Source organism: Stenella coeruleoalba (assembly GCF_951394435.1).
Source record: "Stenella coeruleoalba genome assembly, chromosome: 1".
Classification (NCBI taxonomy): Eukaryota; Metazoa; Chordata; class Mammalia; order Artiodactyla; family Delphinidae; genus Stenella; species Stenella coeruleoalba.
The window spans coordinates 37,833,562-37,859,335 of record NC_137169.1 but is presented as its reverse complement, the minus strand read 5'-3'; the positions used below and the strand labels follow the sequence as shown (position 1 = coordinate 37,859,335).

Genomic DNA, 25,774 nt, shown 5'->3' with positions numbered 1-25,774 from the left:
CGCCTCTCCCTCCCCGCGCGGCTCGCGTGCTCCCGGCACTGACTCCTGGCGAGTGGCCAGCGCCCGGGCCCTACCATTCTGATTGAGGCTGGGGGGAGAAAGGTTGGAGGGTTAAGGAGCCGAGGCCTAGGGAGCGGTGGGGAGAGTTGATAGCCGAGGCGGAGGACAGCTTCTTAAACAGTCTCTCAGGCACCTGACAGAAACCCCAACACTTCGAGGCGGAATAGAGTGGAAGGGGCAGTGGCGATGCTGGCCATCCCCCCTGCTCGGCGCGGTTAGGTGGCGCCTCAGCGGGAGAGCGTGGGGGCGGGGGAGGGTGTCCCCCCTCCGCGCCGTTAAAATGAAACTCTAGTGGCTTGAGTCAGGGCAGAGCGTGAGGGGAGCCGGCGCTGGCGAGCTTGCTTGCAGCCGGGCGGGAGCGCACGGCCAAGCAGAGATAACTGGACACTCGGACGGGCCCCCATCCCCAGGCTGCAGCAGCTTCGGTTCCTAGCCCGACCGGACCGGAGCCCGAGTCCTGGCCCCTGAGGGGATTTCTCCCCGCAGACCAGTGGGACCCCGAAACTTGAACGCAATACCCAACCTCCTTTTTATGCCTTCCTTTGTCACTTACCCACCTTTCTCCCAGCGCGTTCTTTTTCCCCCCCTCTCTGTTCTCCCTCTCTCGAAGGACACAAAAGTGGCTTCCGCGGAAAGATTTGAAGGCGGTGGGAGCTTTTCTCTTTGGAGAACGACTGTGTAGGAGGGATTTTGGGGAAGCCGCTTTTTAACACTTCTGCCCTCCGCCCCCCAAGCCTTTCTGTACCCCTTCGAGGAGAAGAGCCCGTAGATTGAACGTTCGGGGGGCATTTTGCTGGCTGCCAAAGCAGGAGAGGGGAAAAGGACCCCGTCCTTGTCCTGGTACTTGGCTGGACTTGTACCGGCCGTTGGAAACCCCGGAGTACATTTCCGAGTGGGACTTTTACAGATATATATTTTTAGATTTTTAAATAGCAGATAAAAAAAATATATGCTTTCTATATATTTCCTGACGACGTGCCCCTGACAGCGCGATGTACAATACGGTGTGGAGTATGGACCGCGATGACGCAGACTGGAGGGAGGTGATGATGCCCTATTCGACAGAACTGATATTTTATATTGAAATGGATCCTCCAGGTACTTGGGAGAAAAAAAAGAGATTCTTGTGATGGGTCTGATTTGTGTTTAACAAAACCTTGGTGATGTTTTCAGGGCAGAAGTATTCTTGGGTGAACTAGGTTCGGGATGAGGGGCAGATTTGCAGTTAGAGCTGCAGTAAAACTGCTTCTGGTTTACACGTTTAAAGTTTTCAGTTAGGACCCCGATCCTATTGTCCTGTGAGAGTGGGGGTGGGGGCTGGGGTGGGGGATGGGAGGAGAGACCCGTTTCTTTTACTTCTTTGCCTTTGCTTGTCGTTCGGTTTTTTGTCGTACTCTTCACCACCGCCACCCCCCCTTTTTTTTCTTTTCCAATTAAAGATTCTTCTACCTGCAAAGGATGCTTTATATCCCAGTCTTGAAGTCAGTCTTTCCCTTTGGGGAAATTCTTTAAAGCTTGTCATTTCGTACGTTTGTCTTCTTTGGTTCGCTGTGTTTTACGTTCGTTAACTTCTGAAACTGGGTTACCTATGTGATGATTCGTTTTAAGACCCCCTTTTTCTCTCACGGAAACCGAATGCCGGTTAGTGATTTTCAGGGATTGGGCGTTTTTATTCAGTCAAGGCCTTAGTCTCAGGTTTTTCTTTTCAGAATATAGTCACTCAGATCTACGTGCCCTATTTTATTACTCTTTAATTTATGGTGATTTAACTTCATTTATGGGATAGAATTTAACGTAACTTCAATTCTTAGCGTAAAAAAAGGAGAAACCTTTTTTGTGTGAATATATGTGATGTGTACATATGTGAGATAGGTTTGAGTATACATAATGTAAAGTATACATACACTGTATTTTTACTTTAGAGCTTTGTCTGAGATCCTTACAGACATTTTGTGTATCTGGTAGGAAAGGAAAAGGAAGGAAAAATGGAAAAGTTGGGTAATTTTTTTTCTTTAAAGTCTACCCCATTTTATGATTATTAGCTGTCAGATTTTCAAACCCTGTTTGCAGTTATAGACAGCGCTTTATGTAATGATTTTTGAATAAGTAGAGGGCCTTTGTGACTATTTTTGTTGAGGATGAATTCGTTATGTCTTTAAAAAATGTGTTATAGCTAAGCCTATAGAATAAATTGTGTGTCATTGGGGAATCTCAGTTATCATAAGACTATGTGTTTTTGGAAGCCTTTGAAAGGATTTGAGCCCATGAAAGTGTAATGAAGTATAACTGTCTTATAGGATGTATGTAGAAATTATTTCCTGTGTCCTTGTGAACAGTGAATTATCCTCTTTTTTTTTTTTGAGAGATAGAGTGTTAAATGATGTTACATTAAAAACTAGTACTAATATTGAATCAACCTTCTTCACTCTTAATGATCACTTAGAATTTTTTCTTTTCCCTTCATTTTGGAGCCTTCTTTATTTGCTTTTATAATTGTGACTGCAATCCAGATGCAGCTTTTTTTGTATTTTGCAAAGTTTGTGAGATTTGCCACCCATCTATTGTGTGTATTTCCCCCTTTGTTTCCCCCTAATGGTAAAGCATCATTTCTATTAGATGCATTTATCATTCACATAAATGGAAATTTAGTACATCATTGGTTCCTCTCCTGTAAAAAGTAAGGTTAATAATTCTAGATTTCTGTTACTGTAAGAATTATATATTCGAACTGCCTTAGAATCATACTGTATCACATAGTATCTTGCCTTGCAGACATACAAAGGGAATTTGTTGGGCGGAGAGGTGAGTGGGGAGGAGGGGAGAAAATGAAGAAGGCACTAATATTTGAAAAATATGGGCCTGGTAGAAGTGTAGACCGAGTTGAGTTGAGTTGTCCAGAAATGATTTTAAGAAAAGTGAACTATTATGTAGTAGTGTGGGTCTTACAAGATTGTATAGAAAATTCTGATCCAAACTTTGTGTATTCCATGGAAATAAACTTTTGAGTTTAAAATGTTCATCGTTAAAAGAAATTTTGCATACTGTGATTCTAGTCAGAATATTGAAAGTATGGTTATGCTGCTCTTTATTACCCATTTTATAGTCTTAATGTAGAATACAGTTAGTTATTCCTTACAGCTTTTTAAAAAGGAAGCACACTTGAGTATGCTGAAGTATTGCCTATGAAGTGAAGTAAAAGTGTAATGTAAATAATGTGAACAACCTTGTTTTGTGTGGTAAATTAAGTTTCGAAACATTTAAAACTAAGTTAATTTTTAGTGAAGAGGTTGCAGCATGTCTTGTATCTGCCTTTTTCCTAGTTCCTGTCCCAGATCAAGCTCTTATTTCCTGCCTGGACTGGTGTGATAGTGCACTGACTGTTCTCCCCGTTTCTACTCTGTCCAATCCACAGTATTATTTAAATATCATCTGATGATTTACCTTCCAATGGTAAATCTTCCGATGACTTTAAAAACCGTCCAATGGCTTCCCTTTGCCTACTGAAAAAAAGCCCTTTCTTGCTTATCCTGTCATGTAAGTCCCTTTATTTTTGCTTCCAGCCTAATATTCCAGTCTTTTCTCCTCCTGGAGTCCATCACAAGTTCTGTGGAAGCTATTTTATACTTGCTGTTCCTTACTGTGTGTGTTTTCCTCTTCCTCGGATGCCTTTCACTTTGGGTTGGAATCTTATATATGTTAAGGGCCTGGTGAGATGCCTTCTATGCCAGAATGTATGTTCCATGATCCCTTCTGTTAGGAGACATCCTTCCCTCCCTCTTCTAGCACTTCTCAGATAGAACTTCTTCCATTCTGTCTAGAGTAGCTTCTGCATTTATTTATGTATACTTCCCCCTTTGGAATTATCTTCCCACCAGCTTATGAGCTTCTTAGTTTGCTCAAGGTCTTGCAAGTAGTAGACAATTTAATAAATATGTGAATTAATGAATACCTAAGGAGCATCATTTCTTTCTAGCCTTTAAGTGCTTTTCTACTTAAGGTCTTTGGTCACCTCATTTCTTGGCTATTGCAATAGCCTAGGGTTAAGTAACTTTCAAATTAAACAGTTGTTGACTTAGGTTCCTTAACTATAATATTAATATTACAGTTTTCAAAGTATGGCTTTCATTTTAATTTTAGACTGAAGCATAAATGTGAAGTTTTTATCTGTTATTGCTTCCAGCAGCCTCAAAAACTAGTATTGAAAGGTGTTTCCCTCCAGCCTGTATTTTCAAAAACTACCATTACCCTGCATCCTGAAGGTTTCTAATAACTGCATGGATTGCTACATCTATTACAATTTATTGACAACGTAAGGATTGGATCCAGATGGGACTTTGGTGTCTTAATGTTTATGTATTTCCCAGAAATACTGGGAAATACTGAACTGTTTAGATGAAACAAAACTTTTTATTTTGGAGATGTTAAGATTATGGTACAGAGAATTGCTTTTAAGCATCTCAGTTAGTCCTGTTGTGATTTGGGAATCAGGATTATTCCATAACAGAACAGTTGCCGGATAGGCCTCTCAGAGAGCCCTGTTTTTGGTATAGGGGCTATTGGAGGATTACCAGTACATAACTGATCATAAACTCATGCCCAGAGCTTATAGATAGTGGTCTATTAGCTTGCACTTTAGTTTTGACATTGTTATTGTATTTATTTTGAGGAGATGTAATAAATGATTTATTTTTTAAACTAATGGATACAATTCTTTTTAAGATTGTCTGTAGACTTTTTTTGTTCTTATTAAGACAAATTTCTGAAATAATCTGTACGGCAGCAACATCTCCTCAGTGGTCACTAGAAAATTAAAAATTTAATTGTTTGGCAAAACATAAATACAGGAAGGTCTAGAAAAGTGGTTCTCTTTTTTTTTTTAATCTCAGTACCCTCTTTTTTTTTTTTTTTTTTTTTCCCGGTACGCGGACCTCTCACTGTTGTGGCCTCTCCCATTACGGAGCACAGGCTCCGGACGCGCAGACTCAGCGGCCATGGCTCACGGGCCCAGCCGCTCCGCGGTATGTGGGATCTTCCCGGACCGGGGCACGAACCCGTGTCCCCTGCATTGGCAGGCGTACTCTCAACCACTGCGCCACCAGGGAAGCCCTCAGTACCCCTTTTATACTCTTAAAAATTATTGAGGATCCCAAAGAGTTTCTGTTTAAGTGGGTTGTATCTATTGAAATTTACTATATTAGAATAAAACTGAGAAGTTAAAAATATTTAATTCATTTAGAAATAATAAAGCATTATATGTTAACATAACTTTAAAATGAGAAAATAGCTATATTTCCCAAAAAACAAACAAAAAAATGGGAAGAGTGGCATCATTTTATGTTTTTGCAAATCACTTTAATGTCTGGCTTTTTAATCTTTAATGTCTGGCTTAAATGGAAGACATGTAAATTCCTAAGTCTGTTCCTCTATTCAGTCTGTTGAGATACCACAGGTCATAGCCTCTGGAAAACTCCACTACACAGTTGTGAATGAATGAGAGTACAGAAGGCAAGTAATGTCTTAGTGACATTCTGAAAGTATTTTTGATCTGTTGGACCTTCTGAAAAGGTCTTGGGGACTCTCATTGGTCTCTGGACTACACTTTGAGAAGTACTGGTTTAGTAGTTACTTGACTACATAGTTTGATGGCCAACCCAGTAAAGTATCTTCTGACTTTTTTGAAGCCAAATGAAAAGATTGTTTCAGGAAACTTTCTTGCTTTGGCATACTTGGTATTTTCATCCTGGTAAAATTTAGATTAAGTAACATTCTGGTGGAGAACTAGCATACTGGCCCTGTGGTTGAAGGAAATATCTGCTGAGAAGCAACACTGAAGAAATAGGTCACCTGCCACCATGTGGTCCTTACTATTAGCAGACTGAGCATTCTGCTTCTGTGTAATTTTTCTTTATAACTCTGAACATTTGATGGATTCATCTTATGTAAAATGCTTCTCCTATGTGTAGTAAGGTATTTCTTTTATGAGCTACGTGTCACTTTTTAATGATGCTGTAGTATGGGACAAATGTTAATATCATCAAATGATGTAAAAAGCCATGCCAACTTTTTCTGCATGTTCTTATTGAAAAAGATTAGTCATTGCTTTCATTTAATATATTATAGTTTATAGTATATCCAACTATGTTTCATTAGAAATATGGTAAGTCTTCATTTTATAATGCTTTTAAAATTTATTCTCATTTTTTATATTTATCTTAGAATGTAGAAAAGATTGGACATGTTTATGGTCACCATATTTAACAAAGTAGATAGAAAAATAATTACAAATATGTCTGTGTGATATGATATAATTTTTATTGATATTAAAGGGGGATGCAGCCTGAATGTAGTAGGAAGAACACAGGCTTTGGAAACAGATGGTATGGGTCCCATACCTAGCTTTGCTTCTTACTCTGCCCAAGGTTACGTGCCTAGTGCTTAACCTCTGTGAGCATCCATTTTCTCTTTTGTAAAATTGAACTAATACGTACCTTTCACAGTTGTTCTGGGAATTAGAAGTACTATATCATAATCTAGCACAGTGTTTGGCACATGTTATGTACTCAGTTCATTGTAGCTTATATTTTAAAGCATATTTTTGTTTAAAGATTTTTTTTTTTTTGATGTGGACCACCTTCAAAGTCTCTATTGAATTTGTTACAATGTTTTTATGTTTTGGTTTTCTGGCTGCGGGGCATGAGGAATCCTAGCTCCCTCACCCCCTGCACCAGAAGGCGAAGTCTCAACCACTGGACCGCCAGGAAAGTCCCTCTTAAAGATATTGATAATATTTAATTATCTTAACTCTACTGCTTTGGACACTCTTGCAGTCAAAACCTCTTGAGCTATCTTGCTCCATTCTTGTCTCATCCTTGACATTTAAACTGGGGCCGTTTTGTTTTTGGAAGAATTCTCTAGGGTCTTTTCTAGTTATAACATCTCATGAATCTATGGAAATACGACTCAAGTCATCCTTTCTTTTTAGTTTCTATTGCCCTTGTTCCTCATCACCTAGCATTTGAAATGGTTTGTAATACGGTAATTGTCGCCAACATTTGTTGAGTAGTTATTACAGAACAAGCGCTATGTTAAATGCTTTCATATGTAGTATTTCCTTTAGCCATACCACAACCTTATAAAATAAGCACTATTAGTATCCCACTTTACAGACAGGAAACTGAGGCATAAATGTGTTTAGTAAATTATTCAGTGCCTCACAGCCAGCAAGTAGCAGAGCAGGTCTGTCTGCCTGACTCTAATGCCTCCTAATCAGTGCCTCCTAAGTGATTGCTTTATTTCTAATTTTTTTCCCCTCCCCCATAAATTCATCCTGAATTCTTCAGCCAGGTTAATCCTACAGAAATGTTATTTTCATCGTCTTACTGCTCTATTTAGAAATAATTAGCAGCTCTCCATTTCCTTTAAGCAGAGGCTATATTCTTAAACTTGGCTTACATAGTCTTTAGTAATATGGTTCCAATTTACATTTCCAACTTAATTACTACTCCTCTATTCTCATTTCTCATCTTGCCCAATTCCTTGCTTATCCCCTCAATATACCTTGCTTATCCCCTCAATATACCTTGCTTATTTCCACCTCCAGCCTTTTGGTTATGCCGCTTCTTGTGTTAGATTATGCGCATCCCACCCCATCTTCAAATCAGGATCCTTTGCAAGTCCTTCTTCCTTTTTTTCTTCCTCTGAAAATTCTAGCACTGAACCCCTTAATTATCTAGGGCTAAGGTCTGTTATTTTGACACAAAATCATGTTATATTATGGCATTAATTATTTTGTGAATATAATTTATCTCCCCAACAAGGTAAGCTGCTTGAGGTCAAGCTGTCATATTTCTTTTGTATCTATTTTTTTTCTCTAAATACCCAGTGTCCAAATATTTTGTTAAATCTTAGACCTGTGGACCCAACCAGCTTCATTTGTGACTTGTTTCAAATATTGATATTATTTATTATCAACATGTGACCTTTAAACTTATAAAGGTAATTTATTCTAACAAAAGAAATAATGAAAATTTCCAATACTTAATGTTATCAGCAAAATTTTATGGTTTCATGTAAAAGTCACATTTGAAATTTGGAACAATTAAAGTGAGTAGTAAGTTTCTGAAAGTTTCTTAGGCTAGTTTTAACACAGTATTGGGTTAAATGTAGATTTAATTTACTTAATGTGTTACTATCCCAATTAAATTTAGATTGTGTAGGACCTGACTTGGGATAGCAAGGTAAAGTCAAGCATAGAGCCTTATAAATCAGTTTCCAAATTGTTTGCCCATATATGGTATATTCTTTGTTCCTAGTGTATTATTTGTAAGTTCATATAAAGTAAGAGGGTTATCTAATTTTTTTAATAAAAGAGTCAGTAGGCTAGGTCCAGCCTGCCAGATCATACCATTTTGCATGTCCCACGTTAATATAAAAACTGCCCTGTGCCCTGTGAATATGGGCCAACACAAAGCCAAAGTCAACACCATGATGTCATACCATCCGCCATTATCCAGCCTTGGATTTCCTGTCTGATGTTCTGTTTGTGGACCAGATTAGTTGTCTACCCGTGTGTTAGGGTATAGGGCAACAAATCCAGAGCATGTAGCTATGTAATCTTAAATACTTATTGTTATAGTTTCTTTTTTTTTTTTGGCTGTGCCACGTGGCTTGCAGGATTTTAGTTCCCCGACCAGGGATTGAACCCGGGCCATGGCAGTGAAAGTGCCGAGTACTAATCACTGGACCACCAGGGAATTCCCTAGTTTCTTTTTTTTTAAACTTAAGAAAAAATAAATTCAATCATGAGTCAAAATTTAAAATTTGTGTATAAATTGTTTTGGAGAAGGCCTTATTGAAATGATTGTGGTAGAAGAATACTGTTTTAGAGTTCGTTCTTTCACATGTATCCTTTTTAACTTTCTAACTCTACAGCTGAGTCACTCAGTATGGTATAATTCATGTTGAACTTCTAATATGCATTTGTAGAATTAGCTACAAACCTTTTTTTAAAGATAGTTTAAGATAAATTTTATTTTTCTTATTAAAAGCACTACAAAAATACTACATAGTCATTGTAGAAAAGATAAAAAATACAGATAAGTAAAAAGAAGAAAGTAAGAGCTCCCAATCCTACCACACAGAATAACCACTGTGATCACCTTTAGATATATTCTTTCACGTGTGTATTTCTCATTTCAAATTCAAATGAGACAGTACTGTAAATATCTGCTTTTTAAGGTATTTATACAAACTTTTACATTTGAGAATAGTTTTAGATTTACAGAAAAGTTGCAAAGTAGTACAGAGAATTCCCATATACCTTTCACCCAGTTAAATACCTGCTTTTTAAAAAAAGTTTATTTAATTTATTTTTATTTTTGACTGTATTGGGTCTTTATTGCTACGCATGGGCTTTCTCTAGTTGCGGTGAGCTGGGGCTTCTCTTCGTTGCGGTACAAGGGCTTCTCATTGTGGTGACCTCTCCTGTTGCAGAGCATGGGCCCTAGGCGCGTGGGCTTCAGTAGCTGTGGTGCATGGGCTCAGTGGTTGTGGCTCATGGACTCTAGAGCGCAGGCCAGTAGTGTGGCACATGGGCTTAGTTGCTCTGCGGCATGTGGGATCTTCCCGGACCAGGGATTGAACCTGTGTCCCCTGCATTGGTAGGTGGGTGCTTAACCACTGCACCACCAGGGAAGCCCAGCACCTGCTTTTTTTTCATTTAATTTGTCATGAACACTTTCCCATGACAATAACTATTCATGTCAATATCATTTTAAATAATAGGATTGTATTCATTTGTAGGGATATAGCATATTTATTGAACTAATTCTATTTAACCACAAACTTTTTTTTCTGAGGTTAGTCCTGGGATATGTTTCATAAAAAAGTATGTAGTTAGTATGTTTTCAGCTGTAAGCAGCAGAACCTAATTCAACATGGCTTAAGAAATAAGAAATTTTATCTTCTCATATAATAGGCTTCAGCATTGGTTGATTACAGAAATTCAACAATGTCAGTAAAAACCCATATTCTTTCCATTGCTCAGTTCTGCTGCTCTCCATGGGATAGGCTTACAGGCATCACATCCATACACACAACTTCTAAAAGAAGGAAGATGTCTCTTCCTGTGCCTCTATTTACAGAGAGAGGAAACTTTCTCCAAAAGCCTCTAGCAGGCTTCTTTCAGACCTTTTTGGCCAGAATTGGGTAGTATGTCCATTCCTCAACCCATCAGGAATGGTTCAATAGTGATTACTATCAAACTAACTGAGTTTGTGCCTGAATCTGGAGTGGTGTTGACTTCCCCTGAGGCATTATACTGGGGAAGGATTCTATTAGGAAGGAAGAAGGAGGGGATGAATTCTAGGTAGGCAAACAACAGTGGCCAATCTGGAAAGTAATTTGGAGAACCATAGCTCTTTCAAAGTTCTCGTCTCTGTGTTTGGAAATGAAAAGAATTAGCGAGTTAATTTGTTTTTCTTTTTCAAAACTAAAATCTAATTAGTATAGTGATGTATTATGAAACCCATTTTCATTTTATAAATTGGAATTCACAGGGTCACATAGTACTGATAGTTAGATATAAGACAGGCCTTTTCCTATCTTACCAGTTGCTTTCTAGAAGATGAGGAAGCTAACTTCTCTGGTTGACGGTTTCCTTACTTGAGTCATGTAGGTGTTGGAATAGAGTATATTAGTATATCAAGTAAATGAGTGTGAAGAGAGAATTTTGTAAAACTGTAAACTCCAAATTTCAAAGTTTAGTAAATTAAGTAAGTTTGGTATATGAAGCCTTGGACTTGTAGAATGATTTATGATTTGAGTGACTGACGTTAAAAGTTAGGACACTTAAAGTAACCCATAGATCAACCCATACATTTCAATTAAAATGTATTAACTAGTTAGAAATTTAGAGGCAATATAGTGGAGCTGTTAAGAGAGAGGGTTCTGGAATCAGATTGCCTGAGTTCAGATTGTGCCTCTGCCACTTCCTAGCATATGTCATTGAGCAATTTACTTATGTTTTCTGTGTTTTGGTTTCCTCACCTAAAAAATGGGGATGATGATGGTCCCTACTTCAGTAGGATTGTTGTGAGAATTAACAACTGTAAAGCAGCTAACGTGCCCAGACCATATTAAGCATCCAAAAATGTTTTTGTTCGTGTGTATTGATTAATTCATGTTTTTCAACAAATATTTGATTGCCAGATAGTGTTCTAGGTATAGCAGTGAACAGAACAGCAAAGCTCACTGTATTCATGGAGTATACATTTTTTTTTTTGGAGTATACGTTTTTAAGGGAGGGGAGAGAGCAAAGAATAAACAAATTCATAAGTGAAATACATAGTGATGGTAATAAATGATATGGAGAAAAAGCAGAGCACAAAAAGAGAGTGCTGGGTGGGGGACCTGCTATTTTAAATAATAGGACAGGGAGGGCCTGACCTAAAGGAAATGAGGGGGCTAGCCAGGTGGATATATGGGAGCTGAGAGGGCGGGGGAGTGTGCCTGGTAGAGGGGATACCATATGACTTACTCTGAGGCAGGAGCGTGTGTGTCATGTATTCAGGGATCGTCTACGAGGCTAGTGTGGTTGGAGTGGAATGAGGGGAAAATAGTAAGATTTCAAAACAAGTAATGGTGTGGATGGTGGGGAAGACCATGTAGGACATTGTAAGAACTTTGGCTTTTAAAACTTGACTGAGGAATATAGCCAATATTTTATAACTATAAATGGAATATAACCTTTAAAAATTGTGAATCACTATTCTGTACACCTGTAACTTGTACATCAACTTATACTTCAATAAAAAAAACCTTAACTGTGATGAGAAGCCATCCAAGGTATTGAACAGTGATGTATTATGATTCCTGGCTTAAAAGGATGATTCTGGCTGCTGGTGGAAGTGGAGAAACTGGTTAGGAAGCTACTGCAATAAACAAGCTGAGGGATGGTGGTGGCTTGGACAAGGGTGGACGCTGAGGAGGTGGTGAAAGTAGTTGGATTCTGAATATTATGACCAGTTATGTAGCTTGTCATTTCTAAACTGACTTAATTATTTTCTAATTTCTTAGCTTTAAGTATGCTTTAGTAATGAAAAGATTTAGCTTTTAAAATTATGTCAAAACTATATATTTTGGATGGATTTTTCTCTTTTTTGAAGTGTTATAATTTCTAATCTCTGCCATCTGAGTGCAAAGCAGCATAATATGTGGCCTTAGTTATTTGATGAAGGCTTACTCATAAGTTGCTTTGATAAACATTACTGTATAAATCTAGACTGTACTATAATTTAATTTCAAAAGTAACTTTGAAAAGAAAATTATCTTAAAGTTCTAAGTTTCTATGGTGGGCTTTGAAGGGGAGAAGAAATTAAAGAGAAGGAAGCCATGCCATATATGTGTCATTTTACTTTATGTGCTAAAGTTGTTAGTGTTTTAGAATAATTAAACTATATTTATGTGTTTTTGCTTATTAGTGGAATGCTTAAGTGCTTGAGTGTAGACATTGCTTTGAAATAGGGAAGTGTTGCTCAGTGTTTAGGAGCTCTGAACTCGGGCTGCTTGGATTTCCATTTCTAGCCCTGTCCACTTCTGGTTTGTGACCCTGGACGGTTTCCTAATCTGTATAGCAGGGAGAAGAATATTAACCCCATTGTAGGGTTGTTGTGAGAATTACATGAATCAGTACATGTTAGACACCTAGAGCAGGTATCTGTTGTTGTTATTATTTTTATTATTAAGCTGGGATGCTTTGTGACATATCGCCTCTGTTCCATTCAGATGAAGCACCAGCCTAACATTTAAATTGAATTGAAAAGTAATTTAAATCTTTATTCCAGCTTCTCAAAAATGCCAAAGGGGATTACATTCATACCATATTGCATTACTACTTAAAATCTGATTTCTCCATTTTTTTTAAGAGTATCTTTTTAAAAATAATTAATTAATTAATTTTGTCTGCACTGGGTCTTCATCGTGGCGCATGGGCTTCTCTAGTTGCGGCACATGGGCTTCTCTAGTTGTGGTGCGCGGGCTCTAGAGTGTGCTTCTAGAGCACGCGTGGGCTTCTCTAGTTGCAGCGCGCAGGCTTCTCTAGGTGTAATGCACGGGCTCTCTAGTTGCAGCATGTGGGCTTTGCTAGTTGCAGCATGTGGGTTCTAGAGTGCGTGGGCCCAGTAGTTGTGGCGTGCGGGCTCTCTAGTTGCAGTGCACGGGCTCAGTAGTTGTGGCACATGGGCTTAGTTGTGGTATGTGGGATCCTAGTTCCCCAACCAGGGATCGAACCCAGGCCCCCTGCATTGGGAGCTCGGAGTTGCAACCACTGGACCACCAGGGAAGTCCCTGATTTCTCCATTTTTGATCAGTATCTTTGCACGGTTAATCCCAAACTTCCTTCTCTCTTTTAAAACTTGCCAGACTCTATAGCAACTTGAACAGTCTCATTGTTTTTGTTTCTTTCCTCCCTTTCTCAAACTTATTAGTTTCTCTTCCAGGAGTACCTGTTTCCCTTTCAGCTCTCTCCTTTGCCTATTTCATTACTCTGATCTGTATAATAAGGGCCAGGAACCAAGGGAGTAAAGAAAAGAAGCTATGAATACTCATATAGCAACATATTTCATTTTGTCACACTTCTCTGCCATAGAGGGTATAACATGTTTGACTTTTAGAAAGAAGTTTCCTTAAGACAATCAGGTAGTTCAGACCTGTTGTAGGATGTTAGCTCAGGACTTGGGAGTTTAGTCTTTTTCCTAGTAGTCATGAACTATGTAAGAGAAGTTATCACTTCTGTCTGACTGAGATTGACGTGGGCCTCTCTTTTGATTCCTAGGGATCAACAATGGGCATTTAGAGTAGAGTTGCCAGATAAAATACATTCAGTATGTCCCATGCAATATTTGGGACATATTTATAGTAGAAAGTTATTCATTGTTTATCTGGAATTCAAATTTAACTGGGTGTCTTGTGTTTTTATTTGCTAAATTTGCCAAGCCTAATTTAGAGAGAGGCTAGACAGTTGAATAGACACTATTTCCTAGTACATTCTCCCCATGGAGATAGATGTGTAGGGATAGACATGTAACTTGTTGTAATGGATATCAGGATTTTTTAGTTTCAGTAGCAAAAAGCCCAACTCAAATTGGTGTAAGCAAAGAGAATTTATGGGTTTGTGTAGTTGAAAAGTTGAAAGGGGATGAGGGAATAAACAGGGTTGTACTGTATAGCACAGGGAACTATATCCAATCTCCTGGGATAAACCATAATGGAAAAGAATATAAAAAAAGAATGCATATATGTGTATAACTGAGTCACTTTGCTGTACAGCAGAAATTAGCACAACATTGTAAATCAACTATACTTCAGTTGAAAAAAAAAAAAGGGAATGGGGGTCCCTGGCTGGGTTTGATTAAGACTGTCAGGCTTTGGCCCTGTTTTTCTGCATTTCTCTTGGCTCTCCCCTATATCAGTTTTTTCCTCAGGCTGGCTTCCCTGGTAGTACAAGATGATTGCCTGTGGCTCCTGGGACTACATGTTTCCTCAATTCTGGGTGGGAAAAAAGGATGCTTCCCACAAATATAACACAGAAATCCTGAGTTTGTCACTACTTAGACTATTCCTGTGTCTCAAAGGATCACTGTCTTAAAATCTGGATTCCTTGAACTATTAATTGTAGCTTTCTCTGTCTGGTAAACTTGAGAGTGCATCAGAACCACCTGGAGGACTTGTAAAAACACAGATTGCTAGGCCTTACCCCCAGAGTTTCTGATTCAGTAGGTTTGGGTTCTAAAAATTTGTATTTGTAACAAGTTTCCAGATGTTACTGATTTGGCTGGTCTGCAGACCACACTTTGAGAACTACTGCTGTGTGTAATCAGGGCCTACTCCTGGAGCTGGGGAAGGGGTCAGTCCCACATAAACTCCTTACCAGTGTGGGGAAGGAACAAGACAGGTTTTGAGGAGATAATTACAATGTCCACTAAAGAGAGGACTGCTGGCTGTTTTTTGCCTGTCCAGCTTCCTTTCCCTCTTTTTTTTTTTCTTGTTTTTCCTTCCCTCTTATTTGGGTAACAGCTTCCTGATTTTTGTCTTGGAACCATTCCTCCCCTATTTGCAATCAGTGTGGCTTAGGTAGAATTGATCTAAGCCATTGGCTTTAAGGGTGGGCACGTGACCCAGGCCTGGCCAATAAGATCACTGCATTTGCCTGGCCGGGGGTATTAGCCTAGGAGTTAACAGGGCAGTGATCTTTGTAATATAGTCAATGCACATTACTGTATGTTACTATTTACTGTCCTGACTAGTGATATAAAGATGGCATAATCCTTGTCCTTAAGGAGCTCAGACTGTAATTAAGGAGTACCCACATGTAAACAAATGCATGTAGTACTTCTCTTTATAACTTCCTCCCTTTCTCATGTTTATCATCTAACATACATTTCCCTTGTATACTGTATTACCCACTTTATAATCCTTAACCACAGTTATAATTAGTTGTTTAGCATCTTTAGTCTTTATTAGATTATCAGTTCCATCAGGATAAGAGCTGAGTCCTTAATTAACTGCTGGGTTTCCAGTACCTAGCACTGTCTCTGGCACATAGAGATAGTAAATATTGATTGAATGAATGTTTTAAGTATAGTAATAGAAAAATGTATAAATAGAAGAGGGAATGATTGGTTTACTGGTGGGGTAGTAGAGAGGTAGCAGCCTGAGTAAATGCACACAACTTGGTGTATTTGGGAACTGTAACTAATTCAGTTTTGTTGAAACAAGTGTGGGGTAGGAAGTGGTGGTAAATGAACCTGGAGAGATAGGTGAGGGCCAATTGATGAAAGGCCCTGAATGCTACACTTAGAGGCTGGATTTTTTCCTATGGGCAGTTGGGGAGCCACTGACTGATTGGTTTCAAGTAGGGAAAAGAATATATTGGCTGCAAAGTGAAAAACAGATTGGAGGAAAGCCAGATTGAAGAAAGTAAACTCTCTAGGAGGCTATTTCAGTACAGATGAAAGATGTTATGAAAGCCTAAGATAAGTGGGAAAAAAAAAAAAAAGAACAATATGGAGGTTGGGGGGAGACCCTGTGCATAAGAACTCATGTGGACTCATGGAGATTTTTACTATAATTTAATTTTGTTTTAGCAACAGAGACTGCCTTAGCCAATCTTAACTACTGACGCATAGTTCTACATACATACCCACTTTATATTTGTAACTAGAGATTATGTTTCTGTTTTATCTTCTAATCATTTAAAAAAAATAAGTGGAAATTACCTGCCCCCCACCCCCCCAAAAAAAACCCTCTAAAGTAAGGTAGTAGCAGAGAGAATGAATAGGAGAGTTATTTAAAAAGTAGAATTGATGGGACTTAGAGACTATTTTGAGAAAAATCAAAGACTCTAGAATGATTTTTAGTTTTCTGGCTTGGGAGATGGTGGTACCATAAACTAAGAGACACAATTTAAAGAGGAAGGGCAGCTTTGGATCATATGGAGAGAAGTGTAAATGTGTATTTTATTCTAGGTACTCTTCTAATGGCTGGGAATATAGCAATGAACAAAACAAAGTGCTTGTTTATGCAGGAGGAGATACGACAGTAAACAAATTAATTAAGAAGTAAATACATAGTTATGTTAGGTGAAGACAAAGGCTATAGAGGAAAAAAACTACTGGCTTAGGAATTCCCTGGTGGTCCAGTGGTTGTAACTACACACTGTCACTGTGGAGGGCTCGGGTTCAATCCCTGGTCGGGGAACTAAAATCCCACAAGCCATGTGACACATCCCCCCAAAAAAAAGGAAAAAACAAAACAAAAAAAAGCTACTGGCTCAGGGAGATGGAAGTCAGAGAAGGAATTACTGTTTTATTTTGGGTAATCAGAGAAGGCCTCACTGATATGGTGATTTAACCTTATTGTGACATAAAATACATATTAATAAGTATATAAAACATAAATGTACAGTTTACTGACTTCATATAAAGTGAACAACCTTGTAACCACCACTTAGATAAGGATGTTGAAGATAGCTTCCCGGAAGCCAAAAGCATGCCCCTTTCCAATGAATATCCCCCTTCTCTTCTTCCCACCAGAGGTAACCATTGACTTGACATTTTATGCAATTACTTCCTTGTTTTCTTTCTTTTCTTTTCTTTTCTTTTTTTTTTTTTTTTGGTCTGCACTGTGCAGCTTGCGAGATTTTATTTCCCTGACCAGGGATCGAACCCAAGCCCCTGGCAGTGAGAGCACCGAGTCCTAACCACTGGACCTCCAGGAAATTCCCTGTTCTTAAGTGATAGATTTTAGTTTTGCCTTTCTTTTGAGTTTCAGATATGTGGAATTATACCATATGTATTCTCTTGTGGTTTTTGTTCAGAATTGTCATCTATATTGTTTTGACCTAGCTGTAGTTTCTTCTTTTTTTATTATATGGTATTTCATTGTGTATCACAGTTTATTCCTACTGTTGATAGATATTTGGGCAGTTTCTATTTTGTCTGTTATGGACAGTGCTGCTATGAACATTTTTGCACACATGCCTTGTTTTACATCAATGCATTTTTGTAGGATATATCTAGGATTCAGAATTCTGGTTTATAGAATATGTGTATCTCAGCCCTTCTAGAGAATGCCAGACTATTTCCTTTTGTAACAGTGTATGTTACTCTAACCCTCGGTATTGTCAGACATTTACATTTTTGTAAATCTCATAAGTGTGTAGTGGTATCTCATTGTGGTTTAAATTCATTTGCATTTTCCTTATTCCTAATGAGGTTGATAATCTTTTCGTATGTAGGCCATTTGGTTATCTTCTTATAAAATGCCTTTTCATGTCTTTTGCCTGTTTTTCTGTTGGATTGTCTATTTTTAAAAATATTTATTTACTTATTTATTTGGTTGCACTGTGTCTTAGTTGCAGCAGGTGGGCTCCTTAGTTGTGACTGTAGGGCTCCTTAGTTGTGGCATGCATGTGGGATCTAGTTCCCTGACCAGAGATTGAACCCGGGCCCCCTGCATCGGGAGCATGGGGTCTTATCCACTGCGTCACCAGGGAAGTCCCCTATTTTTTCTTTTTCTTAGATTTGTAGGAATTACAGATATGGGTGTCAGTCCTTGTTTATTATTGTACATGTATTGCAGATATTTTCTCTTAAGGTGACATTCTGAGCAGAGACCTAAAGGAAATGAATGAGTGAGCCATGGGGTTAGCTGAATGAAGAGTATTACAGGTAGAGTGAGCAACAATAACATACAAAGACCTTGAGGCAGGAGTATTTTTGAAATGTAGGAGCAGCAAAGGATGCTTACCTGAGGTTGGAAGACAGAGGGTTAGGAGGATCTCAGAAAAAAATGAAGCAAAATGAAAAGGAAAAAAGAATTCATGGGGCTTCCCTGGTGGCACAGTGGTTAAGAATCCACCTGCCAATGCAAGGGACACAGGTTCAAGCCCTGGCCCGGGAAGATCCCACATGCCGCGGAGCAACTAAGCCCGTGCACTACAACTACTGAGCCTGAGCTCTAGAGCCCGCGATCCACAACTACTGAGCCCACAAGCCACAACTACTGAATCCCATGTGTCTAGAGCCCGTGCTCCGCAACAAGAGAAGCCACTGCAGTGAGAAGCCTGTGCACCACAACGAAGAGTAGCCCCCGCTCGCCGCAGCTAGAGAAACCCCGTGCAGCAACAAAGACCCAACGCAGCCAAAATAAATAAATAAATTAATTAAAACAAAAAACCAAAAAAACCCCCCAAAACTCATGGATTGTTCCTAGTAAAAATGTAGACTATAAAATCCATTCCTTGCTATTACTACAAATATGTAAAAATGGAGTATGGTGAAGGAAGAGAACTAGAATACGATAGAATGAAAAGAATAATTTAATGATGGCATTGTGGATAATTTTTGTCCTAGATTTGTTGTTATATACCAAAAACAATGTTAAAAGTACATTTAAAAAGAGAAAAGATTTGCAAGTGGATACTACAGTTAAGTTAAAAAAATTAATCTTCAGAAAGATAATCTCCGAGCTGCCTCTTACTCTCAGGCATTAATACATAGAAACTCTGTATTAGTTTCCTGTTGCTACCATAACCAGTTACCATAAACTTAGTGGCTTAAAATATTATTATCTTGCAGTTCCGGAAATCAAAAGTTCTAAAATCAAGGTGTTGGCAGGCTGTATTCCTTTTGGAGGCACTAGAGAAGGATTCATTTTCTTGCTTTTTCCACCTTCTAGAAGCTGCCTGCATTCCTTGACTCCTGGCCCCTTACTCTATTTCAAAGCCAGTAGCATTGCATCTTCAAAACTCTCTCTCTTTCTGACCTCTGCTTCTGTTGTCATATCGCCTTCTCTGACTGTTCTTGCCTTCCTCTTATGAGGATGTTTGTGATTTCTTTAGCTCACTTGGATAATCCAAGATGATCTTCCCATCGCAATATTCTTAACAGAATCACATCTACAAAGTCCCTTTTGCCATGTAATGTAACATATTCATAGGTTCCAGGAACGTTCTAGGGATGTCTGCATCCTTGGAGGGCTGTTATTCTATCTACTGCAGACTCTAAATTTGAGAATAAAAATTTCACTTAATCCTGTTTCTTAGGGTTTGATGAATGAGGAATTAGAAGTTTAGATAAAAGAGAGAGGGCCCTCATTAGCAGAGAAGGAGCTTGGTGAATGTCTTATCTTAATTTTGAATATTCTACAACATCTGCCATAGAGGGATAGCTTAGAGTTAGCCTTACGCATGATGTGAGGAGTACCTGAAAGATTGCCAGGAACTTTTAAGTCACATTTCATGTAGTTGATGCCTTGAGAGAAAGAGGATTGTGCTTTGTTAGAAGACTGGTTTGAATTTGGTCTGCTTAACAACTGTGTGACATTGAACGGTCTTCATCTGTGAAATGAGAGTAGTCGTACTTAATTCACAAAGATTTTTATAAGAATTATAATATATATATACAAACAAACACAAATATACATATACATATAATGAAATAATACTTAGCTTGGTATCTGGCATATAGCACGTACTCACTTTTCTTGAAGGCCAGTGCTTTTGTGATATACTGATAGGGAAATATTAGAGAGGTTAAGGTGAGGGGCTTGTGCTGGAAGCTTTGCTACAGGCAGCTGCACATCTCAGTTGCTAGAAGCTGCCTGACTCTAGCGTGTGCTTGGCTCTAAGGTCAGGATGGGTAAACTTTTGGGACAAGAGAAACAGTGGGTTAATATTTGTAGCAAGTGTCACTGATCATGATTCTTTTTTTATGGCTCATTTTACCTTTTTCTTTTTTTCATTTTACCTTTTTCTATGGGAAATTTCAAAAATGTTTTTCTGTCTTCAGGCTGACGTTTTTTTCTTTTTCTGCCTTCAATAAAAGTCTATTGCTGTTTTTTCAGCATAATTATTCTTGGATCTTCTCTTTTTCTCTATGGTAAGCCTAAATGCTGATCATCTCATACATTAATTCAACAAATATTTAACAAGTGCCTTCTATCAGTGAGACACTCAGCACTGGAGACACGAAGATAAATAAGAAAAGGTGTGTCCTGAAGGAGCTCCAGTTTCAGTACAAAGACAGGTAAATAGCTATACTATAATGGATAAGCTTTATATTAGAATGTTAGCAAAGCTCTATGGAATCAAAGAGGAGATAGTGCTTACCTAGGCCTAAAAATGTGAGGGAAGGTTTCATGGATAAAACTATGTATGACCTGAGTCTTAAAAAAGTAAGTGGAGGGCCTCCCTGGTGGCGCAGTGGTTGAGGGTCCGCCTGCCGATACAGGGGGCGCGGGTTCGTGCCCCGGTCTGGGAGGATCCCGCATGCTGCGGAGCGGCTGGGCCCGTGAGCCATGGCCGCTGGGCCTGCGTGTCCGGAGCCTGTGCTCCGCAACGGGAGAGGCCGCAGCGGTGAGAGGCCTGTGTACCTCAAAAATAAATAAATAAAAATAAATAAAAAAGTAAGTGGAAGGAGAGTGTGGTGAAAGAGAGAGAAGGAGAGAGAAAGGAAGAGGGAGAGAGAAGAAGGAGAAGGAGAAGAAGACGGGGGAGGAGGAGAGAGAGAGGGAGAAAGAAAAAGAGAGGAATGGGCATTCTTTGCGGTACAGGGAACCATATGTACAAAAGCATGAGAGGGTGTTGTGTGTTTGGATGAGGTGTTTGGGTGTGGCTAGGGTGAAAGGTGCCTGTGGGAAAGTAATAAGAAAATGAGCTTAGAAAAGTAAGCAGGGGGCTTCCCTGGTGGCGCAGTGGTTGAGAGTACGCCTGCTGATGCGGGGGACGTGGGTTCGTGCCCCGGTCCGGGAGGATCCCCACGTGCCGCGGAGCGGCTGGGCCCGTGAGCCATGGCCGCTGAGCCTGCGTGTCCGGAGCCTGTGCTCCGCAGCGGGAGAGGCCGCAGCAGTGAGAGGCCCGTGCACCGCAAAAAAAAAAAAAAAAAAAAGGAAAGTAAGCAGGGCCAGGCCCTCAAGGGCCTTATATTCCACACTGAAGAATTTGGACTTTATCTTACAGGTAGTACAGAACTCCTGAAGCATAGTATGCTAAAGCAATATGATTAGATTCAAGACTCAAAAGTAGCAGGGCAGGTAGGAAGAGAAGATTGGTCTCTGGGAAGCTCAGGGGCAGATTTTCAAGAAGGACAAAATGGCTTACAGGGACTTCCCTGGTGGCGCAGTGGTTGAGAATCCGCCTGCCAGTGCAGGGGATACGGGTTCAAGTCCTGCTCCGGGAAGATCCCACATGCTGCGGAGCAACTAAGCCCCTGCGCCACAACTACTAAGCCTGTGCTCTGCAACAAGAGAAGCCACCGCAATGAGAAGCCCGCTCACCGCTACGAGGAGTAGCCCCCACTCGCCGCAACTAGAGAAAGCCCGCGCACAGCAATGAAGACCCAGTGCAGCCAAAAATAAATAAAATTTAGAAATGGCTTACATTGTAAAACCTGAAGTGATTTTGTGAAATAAAGATAGAAAAGTTTCTGCTGGACCTTGTTATTGAGAAGAAATCAAATTACAGTAAGTTGAAGAGTGGATGAGAGGTGAGAGTATAGACTATAAATATATAGACCACTCTTAGAAAACTTGCTGTGAAGGAAAAGTGAGAGGTAGCAAAAGAGAGACATAGACCTGAGAAACAGAATTTTTTTTTTTTAAAGACAGAAAAATTGAACAACTTATATTTTGGTGGAGATAATAAAGCAGAGATAAGGTTGAATATATGGGTGGGGGGTGTGATTTGATGGAACAGGAAAGTGATGTGTTTGGAGGTGAGAGGAGTTATTATCCCAGGGGAGGAGGAAAGATACCTTTGTCTAACACTTAGAAGGGAGGAGATGGATTTGAAGAACAATGTAGGTTGGAAAATTGGGCGAGGTCAGACTTCTTTTTTCTGGTAGAGGGCAATTGTGAAAGAAGAGGTGTGTAGAGTGATTGCTGTGTGGGATGGAAAGGGCCACTGATATATAAATGAATTACTAATAAGATAGTTAATGTCAGTGAAGATTAGAGACTTGCAAATTTGCAGTGGCACAAATTCCATGCTCATTGTGCTTTTCTTCAGCAGCACTCAGCACTTGTGGTATGGAAACAGGAAGCAGGTGGTTGGATAATTCCCCATGATTGAGAGATGTACTGGGCTGGTGTGGCAAAAGAACAACAAGGAGCTGGGTAGATATATCAATAAGAGAGTGGTTGATGCTCAACACTGAGGGCATAGTTAAGTGAATTATGACACATTCATATAAAAAACTCTTTTGCAGCTATTAAAATTTATGTTTATAAAATGCTTATTTTATAGTATTAAGGTAATAAGAGTGCTGTATGTTGTACAAAGGTTTAGTAATGATCAACTGTAATACTCTAGGGGTTGTCTTAGGCTTAATGATGAATAAATACTCTCAGAACCAAAAGAGTATTGGTTGTCCCTGTTCACACACAGACAATCATTCGACAGGGATTATTATGTCTACTTTACAGGTGAAGAAAATGAGATTTAGCAAAGGTGACTATTCAGAGTCATAGATTTGATAAATGGCAGAGTAATAACTATTATAGTACTTATTGGGTAGTTAAGCATTGTTCTACTTAAGTAGTCTTATTTAATATTTTCCTCACATATTGCTCTAATTTTCATTTCTCAGTTAAAGAAACAGACTCAGCAGAGAGTAATAATATGAGCAATAGATAACTATAAAAATGTGATACCAACAAGTGATTTTAGAAATTCAAGAGAAGGGGGGGATTGTGGGCTAGAGTGGAAGGAAGGACTTTGGAAATGATGGTGTTTGAACTTGGACTATGAAGGATAGGTAGGATAGTATTTTTTTTTTGCAGTGTGTCTCTTTGATTTACATTTTCCACGTTAAAAAAAGTTCTCTATAATAGTCTACTATATCATGTTTCTGGAGCTTTTTGCTCAGCTAAAAAAATATTATTCTTGCTTATTTTTAATGAAGAGACCAAGGCTATCTATAGATGTCATAAGGGACTCAACATAATATCCAGATCTTGAGTGCATCACATTTGAGACTCCTTTGGAAGGAATGGAAGAAATAATGGCTTCCAATCAGCTTTGCTAGTTGATTCATGAATTCCTTGGTAGGCCTTCTAGAATAGGTTTCAAATATAAATCAATCTATTTATCTGTATATTGATCTTAAGTTATTTTTCTCTTTACACAGTCATTTATATTTGGGTATTATTTTTACTATGGTTAACAGAAGAAAACACTTCATTTGAAACAACAATGAAAAGGCCACTGAAAATTAGTTCTTTCATGCTGAATTGAAACGGGCAAAAATAAGGACTCTTTAAGGGTAGTAGTTTAAATTTCCTTTTCCCCCAGTCTTGACACTTTCCTCTGTGGTTTTAGTGGAAGAAACATTTGAATGTAGAATATTTTACCTTAAGGAATCTTCAAGAACATATCAGAAGGAATTTAGGAAGTATGATCTCACATTACTCATAAAGTAGGGCTTGCTCTGTGTGGATTTGTTATTTATCAGGTTTTATGTTTGGAGATGCCTAAAATTGCCATCTGTAAATTTCCACAAGAAGTAGTCACCATTGTAATCTGTCTCATTTGTAGATCAAGTCCGTATGTAATAGATTATGGCTTCAAATGAGTACTTGATACTTTTTAATAGGGCTCATCTGGTAACTACAGAAAGTAAGGATAAAACAGACAATTTAATGAGCTGTGAAAACGTAGCTTCAATAGGGAAAGCACAGTTTAAAAACAACTAAGAATGACTTACCAATACTGACTTGAGAAGAAATTAAAAATCTTTATATAGTCTTTTAACCATAAAAGAAATTGAATTAGTGATTAAAAAAATCTACCTACCAAAACGATTCCAGGTTCATATAGTTTTAAAAATCATGATTTAAAAAAAAAATTTACCAGCTTAACCTTTTTAAATGTGTAATTCAGTAGAGTTAAACATACTCACATTGTTATAGAACATATCTCCAGAACTTTTTCATCTTGCAAATCTGAAATGCTGTACCAGTTAAACAACTCCCTTTTCCTCCTCCCCTTAGCACCCGGTGACCGCCATTCTACTTTGTGTTTCTATGAATTTGACTACTTTAGATACCTCATATGAGAAAAATCATATAATCTCTGTCTTTTTGTGACTGCTTATTTCACTTCATGTAATATCCTTAAGATTCATCTATATTGTAGCCTGTGACAGGTTTTCCTTCCTTTTTAAGGCTGAGTAATATTCCACTGTATGTATATGCCACATTTTGTTTATCGTCTGTCAGGGGACATCTAGGTTGTTTTCACTGGTGGCTATTGTGAATAATGCTGCTGTGGACATAGGTATCCAGTGTCTCTTTGAGACCCTGCTTTCATTGCTTTTGGATATATGAGTATATATCCAAATTGGGATTGTTGGATCAAATGGTATTTCTTTTTTTTATTTTAATTTTTTTTGGCTGCATTGTGCATCATGCAGGATCTTAGTTCCCTAACCAGGGATCGAACCCGTGCCCCCTGTAGTGGAAGCACAGAACCTTAACCACTGGACTGCCAGGGAAGTCCCTCAAATGATATTTCTATTTTTAATTTTTTTCATAAATTTATTTTATTATTTATTTATTTATTCATTTTGGCTGCGTTGGGTCTTTTGTTGCTGTGCACGGGCTTTCTGTAGTTGCGGTGAGTGGGGGCTACTCTTTGTTGCAGTGCGTGGGCTTCTCATTGCGATGGCTTCTCTTGTTGTGGAGCACGGGCTCTAGGCACGCGGGCTTCAGTAGTTGTGGCATGCGGGCTCAGTAGTTGTGGCTCACGGGCTCTAGAGCACAGGCTCAGTAGTTGCACACGGGCTTAGTTGCTCCACGGCATGTGGGATCTTCCCAGACCAGGGCTTGAACCCGTGTCCCCTGAATTGGCAGGTGGATTCTTAACTACTGCGCCACCAGGGAAGCACTATTTTTAATTTTATGAGGCACCTCCATACTGTTTTCCATAGTGGTTGGACCATTTTACATTCCCCCAGCAGTGCACTGGGGTTCCAGAATTGTGGTACTGGGTTGAAGGTAAGCCTTGAACTGAAACACATTATTCTTTCTGTGATTGGTCTCTATGTGTATGTATTTTTATACTTTCTTTGTTATGAGGTTACAAAAGGTCTGTTGAAAAGGTCTGATAAAAGTCTGTTTTAAATTGGAATTTTTTTTTGTTGTTGTTGTTGGTACGGGG

At 39.0% G+C, this 25,774-nt stretch overlaps 1 protein-coding gene across 1 annotated transcript in view; it reads left to right on the top strand.

Annotated features, from left to right (window-relative positions):
- The first annotated feature begins 339 nt into the window (after positions 1-339).
- Positions 340-25,774, top strand: part of LOC307183287 (phosphatidylinositol 3-kinase regulatory subunit gamma) — an 85,267-nt gene continuing 59,832 nt past the window's right edge. The window contains exon 1 of the mRNA XM_079915616.1: positions 340-1,158. Within this exon, the coding sequence (XP_079771742.1) occupies positions 1,053-1,158 (106 nt within the window). The 5' untranslated portion in view covers positions 340-1,052. The remainder of the gene's footprint in view (positions 1,159-25,774) is intronic.